Below are 17,877 nucleotides of genomic sequence, written 5' to 3'. Positions count from 1 at the left end.
GGCAGTGTGCGGAAATTATTAATTCGGGCAAAGTCTCTGCTTCTTGAACCAGGGATGGGTGTATGTGGCAATGCTTCTGTTGGTTTCAGTAATAGTTGTGTGTGTGTGTGTGTGTGTGTGTGTGTGTGTGTGTGTGTGTGTGTGTGTGTGCGCGCGTCAGCCTAGATGTGTCAGCTGACTTTTGGTGGCAATCACATTCATAAGTATTTTTTTATCTTTACTGTAAGAAGTGCAATGTGCTTCTTTATGTTTGTAATTCTCTTTGAGATGTGAATATCAAAATTTATGATGAACCAGTTTTTCATGATTTTTGTGGTTTGTATTGGTAACTGAACTTCATATTCAGTAGTTCACAGTGGTAGGTATCATGGAGTGTATTGTACTAATTTTCCTCTTATTAGGTTTTAATGGGGTTTGCAAGTCCCCCATCGGGCACCGCCCCAGGTGGCGGACAGGGGAAATAAAATACCCGGGGTGGACCAAAACTAGCAGGGGCAGGAGAGGCTCACTTAGCTGCAGTGAAGGCAACCCTCCTAGGGGTAGAGTACCCCAAAATCAAGACTCCTGGTCCTCCAGGTTGGGGGTTGTGCAGAGGGCTACCAACCCACCCATGTAAAATTACAAAATGGTCAGGATACTCAATGTGAGCCTCAAGAAAAGGACATGTTTTACTGGAACAAAAACTGGCAAAGCTAAAAGGAGTTCTCTTTTGGATCATGGAATATTAGAAACCTGTATCACCCCAGAACTGCCCAAATACTAGCAAACAAATTAAGAAAATATAGAGTGTAACTGGTAGCTCTCCAAGAAGTAAGATGGCAGGGAACATGTCCCCTGAAAATAGCAGACAGGACAATAATGTATGGAGACCGCGGTCAGCGCCATGAATTTGGAACAGGTTTCTACATTCATAAATCAATAGATGACTCAATAAGGGGGTTCAAACATGTTAATAACCATACATCATACATAATTATTCAGAAGAAGTGGTTAGACATTACATTTCTAAATGCACACGCACCCACAGAAGATAAGGATGACAACACAAAGGAAGAATTCTACAGCCAAATGGAACAAACGTACAACTCATTAAGTACGCACAATTCGAAAACAGTGTTAGCAGATTTTAATGCCAAAGTAGGAAAGGAAGAAATCTACAAGCCAATCATCGGCAATTACAGCTTACATGAGGAAAGTTCAGATAATGGGGTTCGACTTATAAACTATTCAATGACAAATGGTCTCATGATAAGCAGCATGAAATTTCAACATAAATGCGTTCCTTTAGGAACATGGATATCACCAGATGGAAAGGTAGTCAATCAAATAGATCATGTAGCTATCCATAAAAGATTTCAAAACAGTGTTAAAGATGTCAGAATCTTTAGGAGAGCGGATTGTGACACAGGCCACATGCTAATCCTATCAAAAATGAAAGTGAAACTCAAAAGGAAAGTAGATAGGAATAGAGAAGAAATTGCAAGATATAACATAGGAAACCTGGCGAAAGTAAATATAAAAGAAAACTTTACAAAAGAAATTGAGAGCAATCTAACAAAACCGAGACTGACCAATTCAGAACCGCAGGATGTCAAAAGCAGATGGAGACACCTGAAGGGATGTATTCAAGAAGCAGCTTCCAAAATCGCAGGTAAAAGAAAAAAAACCTAATAAAATTTGGTGTAACACAAAGTGTCATGAAAAAGTGCTGGAAAGAAGAAATGCAAGGAATGCATGGATTGAAGAAAGGGACAATATGACATTGAAGGAAACGTACTACAAACTCCGCCAAGAGACGCAAAGAACGCTACGACAAGAGGAAAGGGAAGACTATAATGATATAGTCAGAGAAGAAGAGGACAATTTCCAACATCACAGGACAATGCAGATGAAAAAAAAACCTTTGGTAAATTCAACAGTAGGATCAGTATGGGAAAATACTGACCAACAAAAGTGACACATAAAAAAGGTGGAAGACATAATTTTCACAACTTTTCAACTTAAATGACCAACACTCTTACTTTAAATTGGAAGAACCTGATACAACTCATACAATTACTACCCCATCAGTAAAAGAAATACAGCAAGCAATAAAGAAATTAAAGAATAACAAGGCTTGTGGCGAAGACCAGATATATGCTGAGTTATTAAGGAATGAAGGCCCATAACTGGAATATAGGCGTTAATACAAACAATTAGATCACTTATTCACCCTAAGACAAGTAACTGAGAAGGACTGGGAATTCAATGTAGATGTCCACATATTATTCATAGATTTTAAAGAGGCCTACGATAGCATACACCGATAGACACTCCTAAAGATAATGAAAGAATTTAAAATACCATCGAAATTGATCAGATTAGTTAAAATGTGTATAGGTGAAACTTTATGTCGCATAAAGACATCGGTAAGATAGAGAATTTTCTAAAACCTGTCCACAAGGGATCCAGCTACAGGATGTGAACAATACAAGACTTGCCGATGCAGATGATTTAGCACTAATAAGTAGTTCCAAAACAGAATTAATCAGAATGATGCAAAATTACTAGAAAATTGCTGAGAAAACAGGATTACCTGTTCATGAAGAAAAGACAGAATACCTGACCATAAGCAGGAAAACCAGAAAAGATGCACCTCTGACTATGGATGAATTCAATTTCAAGACTGTTGACTACTTCAAGTACCTAGGAAGTATTTTCAGTAATAACAACAGAACAGATATAGAAATAGATGCCCATTTAGGAACAGCAAACAAGACATTTTTTTAGTTTCATCGAAATTCTAAGGAAAACATCACTTAGCAGTAACTTCAAAAACCGCTTATATCAATCGAACATTATACCTGTGATGTTATATGGATGTGAATTTAGAAAGAAAGATGAAGAAAAACTTAATATTCGAAAGAAAAGTACTAAGAAAAATGTCTGGACCTGTATATGAAGAAAATAACATGGAATGGAGAATAAGAAGAAATGAAGAATTACGAGGGCTGTATAAACACCGCAACATCGCCGAACTGCTCACGAGGAGAAGACTGAATTGAGCAGGTCGTATAGCAAGAATGACAGAGAATAGACTACCTACAATAGCATTCAGGAGAACAATAGATGGAACGAGAGTTAGAGGAAGACCAAGAATCAGATGGAGGTACAACATTCGGGAGGAAACAACTAGGATGAACAGCAACAGCAACTGGACAAATAGTGCATTAGACACACAGAAGTGAAAGAGGCTCATAGAGCAGGCGTTTGATCAATAAGGTCCTTGCCACATGTAAAGTAAAAGTAAGTGGGTTCTGCTAGTTGTAGGTTCTTGGTATAGCTGTCTTCGTTTGAGCTATATATGTCACGTGAAATTCATGATACAGCTTTTTGTGTGTGTGTGTGTGTGTGTGTGTGTGTGTGTGTGTGTGTGTGTGTGTGTGTGTGTGTGTGAGAGAGAGAGAGAGAGAGAGAGAGAGAGAGAGAGAGAGAGAGAGAGAGAGAGAGAGAGAGAGGGGGGGGGGGGGGGGGCACTATTGCTGTTTTCCTTTGAGCTATACAAAACAAATTAAATATTCAATTTCCTTTTTTCCCCTACTTATTCCTGAGGATTTCGCGTTTCTCAATTTTCAGTTTTGTTTGTTTTGGAACAGTGGCATTCTTCTTATTGCTGCATATTGAGCATGTCTCCACTCTAAGCCCCCAACTTCCCACAATTTCCCCATTAGTTTCATTTTATTGCTGCAGTGAAATAGTTCATGTTGTTTATATCTTTGTTTGCTAGTGAATTTAGTGATGTTATGGTCACTAGTAGTGTCAGTGTCATCGTAACTGCCTTCTGCATCACGTCTGCTGTGCAGCGAGCTAAGTTAATTTAAGTATTAAGTGTATTTTTCTTACTTGCACTACTTCTTCCGTGTGTTTTTTGCTTTTAGGAAGCTTTAATTTTTGAGTGCTAGTAATAGTGTTCCATAGATTTCGTGTTTGTTTTGAATACAGTCAGAGAGAATCCCTTTAGTCAGCTGTAGTGCATGAGGCGGAGGGTCAATATGGAGGCTGGCCGTGTGGCATCGCCGTTCCTTCAGCAAGGTCCGAGCAGGAACATGGGGGGAGGTGTTTATTAGTGATTGGGAGCTTTAACGTCAGGCAGGTGATGGAGCCCCTTAGGGAAATACAGGAAAGGTCAGGGAAGAAGGCTAATGTTCACTCTGTCTGCTTGTCAGGGGGTCTCATCAGAGATGTGGAGGAGGCCATACCAGCAGCGATAGAGAGCACTGGGTGCACCCGACTGCAAATTGTTGCGCATGTCGGCACCAATGACTCCTGCCGTCTGGGTTCAGAGGACATCCTCAGTTCATACAGGCGGCTGGCGAAGTTGGTGAAGGCGGAAAGCCTCACTCGCAGGGTGGAATATTTGTAGTATCGTTCCCAGAACTGATCGTGGTCCTCTGGTTTGGAGCCGAATGGAAGGCTTAAACCAGAGACTCAGACGATTCTACAGAGATCTGGGGTGCAAATTTCTCGACCTCCACTATCGGGTGGAGAAATGTAGGGCCCCCCTGAATAGGTCAGGCGTGCACTACACGCAGGAAGTGGCTACAGGGGTAGCGGAGTACGTGTGGAGTGCATATGTACGTTTTTTAGGTTAGAGAATTCCCTCCCTAGGCCCAACAAGACACCTATTGAGACGCAGCAAGGTAGTAGTAGGCAAAACTCAACAGGGAATAACAATATTAATGACGTAATAGTAAACAGAAGGAGCATCAATAGAAAGGTCGCAGAACTGCTCTCATTAATAAAGGGTCACAATGTCCACATAGTACTAGGGACAGAAATTTGGCTGAAACCAGATGTAAACAGTAATGAAATTCTAAACTCAGATTGGAATGTATCCCGCAGAGAGAGGCTGGGCAGTGAAGGAGGAGGCGTGTTTATAGTGATAAAAAGTGCAAAAGTATCAAAGGAAATTGACGGAGATCCGAAATGGGGGCGAATGAAATTGTTAAAGCAGGCTCAAACATAGTAATTGGATGTCTCTATAGGCCCCCTGGCTCAGCACCTGTTGTGGTAGAGCACCTGAAGGAAAATTTGGAAAATATTTCGAGTAGATTTCCCCACCATGTTATAGTTCTGGGTGGAGATTTTAATTTGCCGGACATAGACTGGAAGATTAAAATGTCTATAACGGGTGGCAGGGACAAAGAATGCAGTGAAATTTTTTTAAGTGCTTTATCTGAAAATTACCTTGAGCAGTTAAACAGAGAACTGACTTGTGGCGATAACATATTAGACCTTCTGGTTACAAACAGACCCGAACTATTTGAAACAGTTAATGCAGAACAGGGAATCAGCGATCATAAAGTGGTTACTGCATCGATCATTTCAGCCATAAATAGAAACATTAAAAAAGATAGGAAGATTTTTCTGCTTAGCAAAAGTGACAAATAGCAGATTTCAGAGTACCTGACAGCTCAACACAAAAGTTTTGTCTCAAGTACAGATACTGTTGAGGATCAGTGGACAAAGTTCAAAACCATCATACAAAACGCATTAGATGAGTATGTGCCAAGCAAGATCCTAATAGATGGAAAAGAGCCACTGTGGTACAACAACCGAGTTAGAAAACTGCTGTGGAAGCAAAGGGAACTACACAGCAAACATAAATATAGCCAAAGCCTTGCAGACAAACAAAAATTACGTGAAGCGTAATGTAGTGTGAGGAGGGCTATGCGAGAGGCGTTCAATGAATTCAAAAGTAAAGCTCTATGTACTGACTTGGCAGAAAATCCTAAGAAATTTTGGTCTTATGTCAAAGTGGTAGGAGGATCAAAACAAAATGTCCAGACACTCTGTGACCAAAATGGTACTGGAACAGAGGTTGACGGAGTAAAGGCTGAAATACTCAATGTCTTCTTCCAAAGCTGTTTCACAGAGGAAGACTGTACTGTAGTTACTTCTCTAGATTGTTGTATAGATGACAAAATGGTAGATATCAAAATAGACGACATACGGATAGAGAAACAATTAAAATCGCTCAAAAGAGGAAAGGCCGCTGGACCTGATGGGATACCAGTTCAACTTTACACAGAGCACACGAAGGAACTTGCCCCCTTCTTGCAGTGGTGTACCGTAGGTATCTAGAAGAGTGTAGCATTCCAAAGGATTGGAAAAGGGTGCAGGTCATCCCCATTTTCAAGAAGGGATTTCGAACAGATGTGCAGAACTATAGACCTATATCTCTAACGTCGATCAGTTGTAGAATTTTGGAACACGTATTATGTTCGAGTATAATGATTTTTCTAGAGACTAGAAATCTACTCTGTAGGAATCAGCATGGGTTTCATAAAAAAGGATCATGTGAAACCCAGCTCGTGCAATTCGTGCACGAGGCTCAGAGGGCCATAGACACGGGTTCCCAGGTAGATGCCGTGTTTCTTAACTTCCACAAGGCGATCGATACAGTTCCCCAGAGTCATGTAATGACAAAGTAAGAGCATATGATCTATCAGACCAATTGTGTGCTTGGATTGAAGAGTTCCTAGATAACAGAACGCAGCATGTAATTCTCAAAGGCAAGTGTGCCACAAAGGAGTGTCATAGGACCGTTGCTATTCACAATATACATAAATGACCTGGTGGATAACATCGGAAGTTCACCAAGGCTTTTTGTGGATGGTGCTGTGGCATATCGAGAGGTTGTAACAATGGAAAATTGTACTGAAATACACGAGGATCTGCAAATTGACGCATGGTGCAGGGAATGGCAATTGAATCTCAATGTAGGCAAGTGTAGTGTGCTGCGAATACATAGAAAGAAAGATCCATCATCATTTAGCTACAATATAGCAGGTCAGCAACTGGAAGCAGTTAAATCCATAAATTATCTGGGAGTACGCATTAGGAGTGATTTAAAGTGGAATGATCATATAAAGTTGATCGTCGGTAAAGCAGATGCCAGATTGATATTCATTGGAAGACTCCTAAGGCAATGCAAACCGAAAACAAAGGAAGTAGGTTACAGTACACTTGTTCGCCCACTGCTGGAATACTGCTAAGCAGTGTGGGATCCGTACCAGATAGGGTTGATAGAAGAGATAGAGAAGATCCAACGAAGAGCATCGCGCTTCGTTACAGGATCATTTAGTAATCGCGAAAGGGTAGATAAACTCCGGTGGAAGACTTTGCAGGAGAGACACTCAGTAAGCGCTTTTGTTGCAGTTTTGAGAAAATACCTGCACCAATGAGTCAAGCAGTATATTCCTCCTACGTATATCTCATGAAGAGATCATGAGAATAACATCAGAGAGATTAGAGCCCACACAGAGGCATACCGACAATCCTTCTTTCAACAAACAATACGAGACTGGAATAGAAGGGAGAACCGATAGAGGTACTCAAGGTACCCTCCGCCACACACTGTCAGGTGGCTTGTGGAGTACAGATGTAGACTATATTGTATACACAGGATATAGGGGGTGTCCACACCCTTGATGACATCTCGAGTCAAAGCAATTATATTGCACATAAAGAAAAAAAAAAGACCACGCTCTTCAGTAAAACAAGAGAAAACAAGTCTTTTGTATTGAACACAGATGATAAATTTATATATTTAGGAATAATTACTGATTGGAAATTAATATGGAATGAACACACAAAGATACTGAAAAAAAGGAGTCATCAACTCATACTATATTTTTAGATTTCTCCCACATAAGTTGGTAACACTCAATTCTTAGCTAGGGGCTTCTTTTCTGGGGTTCGAAGCCCAAAACATGGGCACAGCTTTCAAATCACATAAAAAAGTCATAAGAATAATAACTAGAAGTAATAGTCAGGCTCATTGTATGAAACCATTTAAAGGAACTGTGTATCCTTACTGCATCAAGTGAGTACATCGACCAAAATGTTGCACATATCGTGGAAAACATTATCAAATCTTTCACTAAGAGTTCTACACTTAGGGATAGGTATCAATTTGGAAGACCAAACAAAAAACTCATAACGGCATTTTCCATAGGAAATAAAATACTATAATTGGTAATATAATAAAAAGCTTACATTGTATGATCGATAATAAATTGTCCAAGAACATGTACAGATTACTGAAACATATGTTTAAAAAGACAGCTAAAATGTACTTCATAAGTAGTGGATAATTCACAATTAGGGATTAGGCCTACTTAGAGAATTCAGCATAGCGGTAACAAATTGCGACAATTACAACACCCTTTGACAGTGCAGTACATGATCACAATGACACAATTTTACAAGAACATCATGGGCCGATGTAGTATGATAATAATGTGTTGTTACTCTCCTGAGTTGTACATCTTACTCATCTTGGGGGTATGCTAAGACTTGCACAGGACATAGTTGCACGTTTACAGGACTGGAGTCAATTTCCTGAGCAAACTGAGGAGAGGGTAGAGGGGAGGGAGCGTAGGGACCATAGCACCAAGAGTATGATCTAGTAGTCACCAGCGGATGTCCATAGCGTATGTAATGATAAATTAAGGTCAATGGAAGTGTCCAAAATCACCCGTCTACTTTAACCTGTGACATAAGGGTGGTTGTTGTGTGTGACGTCGTTACAGCACAGAGTTTATGAGTTGGTTGTGTTTATGGCAGTCGTCTTGGTTTGATGGTGCCCTCTAGTGGTGTGTGTGTGTGTGTGTGTGTGTGTTGGAGCACACACGTGTGTGCTGAGTGTAATGTGTCATATTGGGTTCATCTGAGCCTTGGTTTCTGAAGTCACAAGCAGTGTTTGTAGTTCGGGACATTAGTTTTGGAAGTTTTTTCAGTGGTTATCATTATTTTTTTTGTTTATGTGTTTGGCGTTTTCATTAGGTGTTATTGGTTTGCTGCTTGTGGTGCACTAAGACATTTAATTTATTGTGTGGTTTCTGTTGTTGGGTATAGATATGACAATGAAATATAACAGTGCTATGTTGCGGTCAGAGATGGCGGAAGACATGTTGTCTGTTATTAAATTTCTCCTATTATTTGGGCTGATCGCTGAGATAGTGAAGTGTAGTATTTGTCCCGAGAACATGAGGTTGACCAGAGTTTAAACATCTCGGACCAGGGACATGTGGCTGTGTCAGTGTGTGAGAGAGGGAGAGGGTGGGGGGGCCTTTAGGTGGCGGACCTAGTTTGCAGTGCCGGAGTTGATGGTAGTAAGCAATTTTTTTGCGTCTCTTATTCTCGAGTTGGGATGTTTTGTGTTTGTATGGTATTGAATGTGTTTTAATTTATGTTGGGATGTTTGAGTTTTGAGGTGTTGTGGTTTTGATTTTATTTTTTGTAGGTTTAGTAGTTGGTGTTTTGGTATCATCAGCTGTGGTTGACCTATTCCAATTGTTGTAGTTTTAGTTGTAGGTGTTCTGATATTGTCAGCTGTGGTTGAACTGTACAGGTCAAGGGAAATGTCCTACTCCAATTTTCATAGTTTTTGTTGTAGATGCTGGTGTTTTGGTATTGTCAGCTGTGGTTGACCTATATAGCTCAAGGGGAGTTTCCAGTTCCTGTAAATTTTTGCTTGTCTAACAGAATGGCGAAATTTTTTTTTTCCATGTTTTGGCATTGTGGTGTGCCCCCACCCCCCTCTTCTTTCTTTCTTTTTTCAAATATATGTATATATAGCCTGTCGCCAACCTAAATCCCCAATTTCCTGCAGCTGCCTTACAGTTTAGTTATATTTTTGGAGGGAGATGTTATTGTCTTATTTATGCGTATTTTCATGTTTGTTGCCGTTGTGTATGTAGTGACATCATAGGCGCTATACTGGAGACACTTGGAATAGCCATTTCCGGCATATTGATGATGTCATAGGTCAAAGCAGATGGGTGGAACCAGATACTTCTGTAATCCTCTTTACAATGTATGTTACCTGGTGTCAACTGTGTATGATCAAATGAACATTGTACAAAAGGGACCAATCATACAAAAGAGTGCTACTGTTAAGGAGAATATGCTCATATTTGAAAGGATGGAGTCTGGCCATCCTGACTTAGATTTTCTATAGTTTTCCTAAATAAATAATTTCAGGTAAATGCTGGGATGGTTCCTTCAGCAAGGCCACAGATTACCAACTCTCCTAACTTTATAAGAAACTTGTTTGTACATTATGAGTTACCCGGTTTCATTGTACAGTGATGACAAATCCAATATCACTGTGAAATGTTCCCAGGTTGACTAAGTAAACAAATCAGCATGTGTGCAGGGTATTGTGATGCCACAAGTACTGTAGAACTGCACACATTATACAGACAGACTACTAATAAATCAGTGGATAATATTAACTGCACAGTCACATTCCGCCAAGGTGCCACGGTATCAAGACACGAAATGGATTCTTACATTACTTCAGAAATAAAATAACAAAGTGCGTAAAAGACTAGCAAGCAGCATTTAAAGTATATAAATTTTAACTTAAGTTCTTCATGAAAAAAACTAGTGATATTTCGTTATACGATTAACACTGCAGTTAGTCAATGAGAGAATAACTAGGTGAAAATATGGAGTGGAACACGACGTTAGTTCACTTGTAGATACTGTGAATGAGGAGCTTCAAGTTGTTAACAGAGTATTGCAAACGTCGTTTGGTCGTTGGGATGGAAAACCACGTCATCTGCTCATGTGAACAGATTTTATGTTTTATGTGAACTAACTGTGACTGTTATACAGGAAGAGAGCAAACAAATACCGCAAACCGAACGCAAGTAATTGGATTAACATACAACTCATTGCCGTTGAAAGTGTGACATGTCATAATCAGTGCAAGAAACCTGGCTTCCAATAATTTTTCGGTGAATAAAATATGACAACTGTTTAGAATACCTTAAACTCAGTCTTGGTCACTCGATAACCCAGCAGAAATTCTTCGTAAGTTCCTACTATTATTTCCAAACTAGTAACACTCATTACTCCAATCACTTTGTAAGCCTACACGAAACTCTACCAAACATGTAAACAAACACACGTGAGATTGGTACTGTAGTGTTTGATGTGGAGTATCGATACAGTATAGATTGTCGATCAACTCGATGCGCAATCGCCAAAGCATTTCAACCAAGCAGTTAAAAGTCACATTCATTTGAAACTGGCCCAAAGGGGGACGGCAGAACCTGCTTGCCACTTTGCTATCGAAACAGGCTGTTTCCGTACGCTAACCACACTTTTCTGCTGAAGGTACGTCCAGTATATCTTCAAATGCAGTTCTTAATAGAGTTTTTAATGTGTGGGTGAACTAAACAGATAGTGTACAAAGAGAACTTGTGGCACGTTTGCTGCCTTCCCTGCGGAAGTATCTTTATTTGCATATACCATACCAGGGGTATCACTGTCTAACATATATAGTCGGGAGTTCTGATGTGAAAATTGTTACTATCCGACAGTTGGTGCGAAACCAGCGCCCCAAGCGGAGAGAAAGTAGCCATAAGAATTAAAGTTTGTTTTTAATTATTTTCCTAATTGATTAGCGAAATACTTATTACATTATTGAGTTTCAAGTATTGCAAATTATTGACAGACATGAATGATCATTAAATACATGTAAAAGCAGCCAAATATCCCTGATTCAATGACGTATGCTACAACTTCAGGGCAATTCACACAGGCCGTCACGACACGGCGCTATCAAGATTTCTCTGGAAGAAAGTTTTGGCAGCTGCTGTCGCCTCTCCGTTGTTGATTACATAAAGCTCAAGCTCATATCCCCCTGATACAAGGTCCTGCGGTCAGCGCTGATCTCCATATTTCGTTTCGCCATGGTTTTTGTGGGTGATGTAAGTTGTTTGTTGTTCTTTCGTTGTTTGCTATAAATTGTTTCACTTCGTTACTATGACGACAGATTAATTGAAGCAGTGAGTCAGCAGACTAGATTGTACGCCTGAGCGTATTAAATTACTTGCACTCTGCCATATTTATAAAGTGGGTTTTTTATATATTTTGTAGATATCAGTACTATATTCAACAAATTACAATGAAATTGATAACAATATTGCTGCGAGTTGAAGTGAAAAAAAGTACTTTCGGTAGAATCAGATTGATTAGTAGGTTGACATTATTTGTATGTTGTCAGGCATTTGTAGTGTTAGTATTATGACTCTAATAAGTCCTCTGTGAGAATATAAAGTTGACCTTTTAATTAAATACACAATACACTGTATTGCCAGGAACACACGTTTTTAGAGACCATTTATTCAGCGATGTACATAACGAAGATCAAGGAGAAAACATGAACTACCATACATATATCACATCAAAGAGTAAAATGTGAATGTTCCCAACACCTCCACAAGTTCTCAGGATGTCAATTCGTGGACTCTGAAAGTCACACAGCTTGTCAGCACCACTGACGTTTACCTTTAGCCTGTGCCTTTGTCAAAAAATCAGCTTGCTACTTATCGGTATTTAGAGGTTTCACACTGAATTTTCCCGTTTTAGATAAATCACAAATATAGTGGTGCCTCACGTCAATGTGTTTTGTTCATGCGTGATGCACACCATTGTGACTCAGTACAATGGCACCTCTATTATCACAGCATACACTTACTGCCTCCCCCCTTGAACCACCGACCTTGCCGTTGGTGGGAAGGCTTGCGTGCCTCAGCGATACAGATAGTCGTACCGTAGGTGCAACCACAACAGAGGGGTATTTGTTGACATGCCAGACAAACGTGTGGTTCCTGAAGAGGAGCAGCAGCCTTTTCAGTAGTTGCAGGGGCAACAGTCTGGATGATTGACTGATCTGGCATTGTAACACTAACCAAAACGGCCCTGCTGTGCTGGTACCTCGTACAGCTGAAACCAAGGGGAAACTACGGCCGTAATTTTTACCGAGGGCATGCAGCTTTACTGTATGATTAAATGATGATGGCGTCCTCTTGGGTAAAATATTCTGGAGGTAAAATAGTCCCCCATTCAGATCTCCGGGCGGGGACTTCTCAAGAGGGCGCCGTTGTCAGGACAAACAAAACTGGCGTTCTACGGATCAGAGTGTGGAATGTCAAATCCCTTAAACGGGCAGGTAGGTTAAATAATTTAAAAAGGGAAATGGATAGGCTGAAGCTAGATACAGTGGGAATTAGTGAAGTTCGGTGGCAAGAGGAACAAGACTTTTGGTTAGGTGAATACAGAGTTATAAATACAAAATCAAATAGGGGTAATGCAGGAGTAGGTTTAATAATGAATAAAAATAGGAGTACGAGTAAGCTACTACAAACAGCATAGTGAACGTATTATACTGTCCACGATAGACACGAAGCCCATGCCTACTACCAGTAGTACAAGTTTACATGCCAACTATCTCTGCAGATGAGGAAGAAATTGAAGAAATGTATGATGAGATAAAAGAAATTATTTAGGTAGTGAAAAAAGAGGAAAATTTAATAGTCATGGATGACTGGAATTCGGTAGTAGGAAAAGGGAGAGAAGGAAACGTAGTAGGTGAATATGGACTGGGGCAAAGAAATGAAAGAGGAAGCCACCTGATAGAATTTTGCATGGAGCATAACTAAATCATAGCTAACACTTGGTTCAAGAATCATAAAAGAAGGTTGTATACGTGGAAGAAGCCTGGAGATACTGACAGGTTTCAGATAGATTACATAATGGTAAGACAGAGATTTAGGAACCAGGTTTTAAATTGTAAGACATTTCCAGGGGCAGATGTGGACTCTGATCACAATCTATTGCTTATGAACTCTAGATTAAAACCGAAGAAACTGCAAAAAGGTGGAAATTTAAGGAGATGGGACCTGGATAAACCGACTAAACCAGAGGTTGTACAGAGTTTCAGGGAGAGCATAAGAGAACTGTTGACAGGAATGGGGGAAAGAAGTACAGTAGAAGAAGACTGGGTAGCTTTGAGGGATGAAGTAGTGAAGGCAGCAGAGGACCTAGTACATAAAAAGACGAGGGCTAGTAGAAATCCGTGGGTAACAGAAGAAATATTGAATCTAAATGATAAAAGGAGAAAATATAAAAATGCAGTAAATGAAGCAGGCAAAAAGGAATACAAACGTCTAAAAAATGAGGTCGACAGGAAGTGCAAAATGGCTAAGCAGGGATGGCTAGAGAACAAATGTACGGATGTAGAGGTTTATCTCACTAGGGGTAAGATAGATACTGCCTACAGGAAAATTAAAGAGACCTTTGGACAAAAGAGAACCACTTCTATGAATATCAAGAGCTCAGATGGAAACCCAGTTCTAAGCAAAGAAGGGAAAGCAGAAAGGTGGAGGCAGTATATAGAGGGTCTATACAAGGGCAATGTGCTTGAGGACAATATTATGGAAATGGAAGAGGATGTAGATGAAGATGAAATGGGAGATACGATACTGCGTGAAGAGTTTGACAGAGCACTGAAAGACCTGAGTCGAAACAAGGCCCCCAGAGTAGACAACATTCCATTGGAACTACTGACGGCCTTGGGAGAGCCAGTGCTGACAAAACTCTACCATCTGGTGAGCAAGATGTATGAGACAGACGAAATACCCTCAGACTTCAAGAAGAATATAATAATTCCAATCCCAAAGAAAGCAGGTGCTGACTGATGTGCAAATTACCGAACAATCAGTTTAATAAGTCACGGATGCAAAATACTAACACGAATTCTCTACAGACAAATGGAAAAACTGGTAGAAGCCGACCTCGAGGAAGATCAGTTTGGATTCCATAGAAATAGAGGAACACATGAGGCAATACTGACCTTACGACTTATCTTAGAAGCCAAATTAAGGAAAGGCAAACCTTCATTTCTAGCATTTGTAGACTTAGAGAAAGCTTTTGACAATGTTGACTGGAATACTCTCTTTCAAATTCTGAAGTTGGGAAGGGAGTGAGACAGGGTTGTAGCCTCTCCCCAATGTTATTCCATCTGTATATTGAGCAAGCAGTGAAGGAAACAAAAGAAAAATTTGGAGTAGGAATTAAAATACATGGAGAATAAATAAAAACTTTGAGGTTTGCCGATGACATTGTAATTCTGTCAGAGACAGCAAAGGACTTGGAAGAGCAGTTGAACGGAATGGATAGTGTCTTGAAGGGAGGATATAAGATGAACACCAACAAAAGCTCAACGAGAATAATGGAATGTAGTCGAATTAAGTCGGGTGAAGTTGAGGGAATTAGATTAGGAAATGAGACACTTAAAGTAGTAAAGGAGTTTTGCTATTTGGGGAGCAAAATAACTGATGATGGTCGAAGTAGAGAGGATATAAAATATAGACTGGCAATGGCAAGGAAAGCGTTTCTGAAGAAGAGAAATTTATTAACATTGAGTATAGATTTAAGTGTCAGGAAGTAGTTTCTGAAAGTATTTGTATGGAGTGTAGCCATATATAGAAGTGAAACGTGGACAATAAATAGTTTGGACAAGAAGAGAATAGAAGCTTTCGAAATGTGGTGCTACAGAAGAATGTTGAAGATTGTGTGGGTAGATCACGTAACTAATAAAGAGGTATTGAATAGGATTGGGGAGAAGAGAAGTTTGTGGCACAACTTGACTAGACGAAGGGATCGGTTGGTAGGACATGTTCTGAGACGTCGAGGGATCACCAATTTAGTATTGGAGGGCAGTGTGGAGGGTAAAAGTCGTAGAAGGAGACCAAGAGATGAATACAATAAGCAGATTCAGAAGGATGTAGGTTGCAGTAGGTACTGGGAGATGAAGGAGCTTGCACAGGATAGGTAAGCATGGAGAGCTGCATCAAACTAGTCTCAAGACTGAAGACCACAACAACAACAACACTTACTGGTTTTTCACTATGCGTAACACACAATTCACAAAGCAATCCTTGAAGGTCTACCGCTTCTTACGCTTATGCTGATATAGCCACATATTCAGCTTCTGTAGTTGATAGAGCGACTGTTTGTTGTCTTTTTGAAGTCCAGGAAACTGGTGTCCCAGCTAACTTGAAGATATAGCCGGTCGTTGATAGCCGCTGTTGGAGGTCTGTTGCATAATCAGTGTCACAGAAACTTTCAATTTCAGTTGTTCCCCTTTTTCGGTAAATTAGTCCTACATTGACTGTGCCATTAATGTACGCATATTCGTTTGACTGCTTCCCAGTGGATCTTCGATAATTAGAATTGAATCTGCTTAGAACCCCCACAGCATATGCATTGCCCGGTCTTGTGCTTTGAGCTAAATACAGTAGTGATCCTATGGCTTGTTGATAAGGAATGCGATGTAACATCTGTCAATTTATTTTCACATTTATGCAGCTTTGAACCAGGTTCAAATGGGTACGCAACCGTATTACTATGCTCCATACCAAATATCTTGAGTATGTTTGCTACATATTTGCTTTGAACAATACTAATCGTCCCTTGTTTCCTGTTTCGCTTTATTCTCATGCCAAGACACCTACTAAGTTCACCAAGATCTCTCATCTTAAACTGATTCATTAATCCTTTCTCCAATTCTTTCTTCCACCTATAATTTCTATTAGAGAAAATTATCAAGTCGTCTACAGAAACAGCTGTAATGAGTATATTATGTTTCTCAATTCTGAAATAAATGCAAGAATCGTATTCTGACTTCTTTAGGTTCATTTTATGTAATGTCACATCTAATTTCATATTACAAACACGTGCCGCCTGTTTTAGACCATAAACTGCCTTCAGCATCTTGCAAACCTTCATCTCCTCCCCCTCCTTCCCGTAGCCTTCAGGTTGACGAATGTAAACTTCTTCATCGAGGTCACCATATAGGAATGCAGTTTGAACATACATATGTTCAATGTCAAGATCAAATTCAGCTGATAAAGCTAACAGGATGCGAAGTGAAGAATGACGAACAACAGGCGAGAACGTTTCATCAAAGTCTATTCCTGGTATTTGGGAATAACCTTTCGCTACAAAACGAGCCTTATAACGTTCAATTTCACCACTTGACGTTTCTTTCACCTTGAACACCCATTTCGAATTAATTACCTTCTTGCCTGGTGGTAAATCAGTCAAAATCCATGTTTCACTTTCAAGTAAAGATTTATATTCATTATCTAAGGCTTCCTTCCATTTTTCATAGTCATCATAATTCACTGCTTCCTCATACGAATTTGGTTCAGAAACACAAACAAGACAAGCAAAATCATCATTAAGATATTTTGAATTTGGTTTTCTTTCACGTGATGATTTTCTAATTTCTGGTTACATTTCTGGCTGGTTAACTTCCGTGTGACTATGTACGTTGCTATTTACTGTTTTCTACGTGTCGCTTTGTGCTAATTCAAGATAAACTGCATTTCTGTCAACTTCAGCAGGTTGTGTCGGGTCATTTGCCTCTTCAATGATGTTAGGTGCTGGCTCTAGTTGACGACTGTCTATACGACTATTGTCAATTGGGTTACTGTTTGGAATCATGTTTCCACAATTGCACTTTGAGTTTTCGATGAATTGCACATCACGGGCTTTCACAATTGTGTTTGGTGAATTTGGATGAATCAGACGATATGCTTTAGAATCTTTGCAATCTCCGACAAAGATAAGTTCCTTAGATTTGTCTTCTAATTTCGTCCTTTTTTCTTTTGGTATATGTACAAATGATCGACATCAAAATATTCGTAAATGACTCAGATATATCCGACGAACATTCCATAATTTCTCAGGAGTGACATTCTTAACAGCTTTTCTTGGAGATCAATTCTTCAAATAAATTGCTGTGTTTATTGCTTCAGCCCAAAATTGTCTACTTAGAACTGCATCTGTTAACATAGATCTTGCTTCCTGGCATGCAAGATGTTGTGGTTTCAAGTTGAATTCCATTCGTCTTTATAAATAACTTAATGCGCCGATTGACGAACTCTTTTCCATTGTCCGATCGAAGTATTTTGATATATCGACCAGTTTCATTTTCTACTCGCGCTTTGAATTAAATGAATGTGTCAC

At 39.7% G+C, this 17,877-nt stretch overlaps 1 protein-coding gene across 1 annotated transcript in view; it reads right to left on the bottom strand.

Annotated features, from left to right (window-relative positions):
- LOC126355951 (p21-activated protein kinase-interacting protein 1-like) overlaps positions 1-11,040 on the bottom strand; it is a 63,637-nt gene extending 52,597 nt beyond the window's left edge. The window contains exon 1 of the mRNA XM_050006539.1: positions 10,822-11,040. Within this exon, the coding sequence (XP_049862496.1) occupies positions 10,822-10,905 (84 nt within the window). The 5' untranslated portion in view covers positions 10,906-11,040. The remainder of the gene's footprint in view (positions 1-10,821) is intronic.
- Positions 11,041-17,877: the final 6,837 nt, after the last annotated feature.

This window comes from Schistocerca gregaria, chromosome 3 (assembly GCF_023897955.1).
Source record: "Schistocerca gregaria isolate iqSchGreg1 chromosome 3, iqSchGreg1.2, whole genome shotgun sequence".
Classification (NCBI taxonomy): domain Eukaryota; kingdom Metazoa; phylum Arthropoda; class Insecta; order Orthoptera; family Acrididae; genus Schistocerca; species Schistocerca gregaria.
This window is presented reverse-complemented; position numbering and strand designations above follow the sequence as displayed.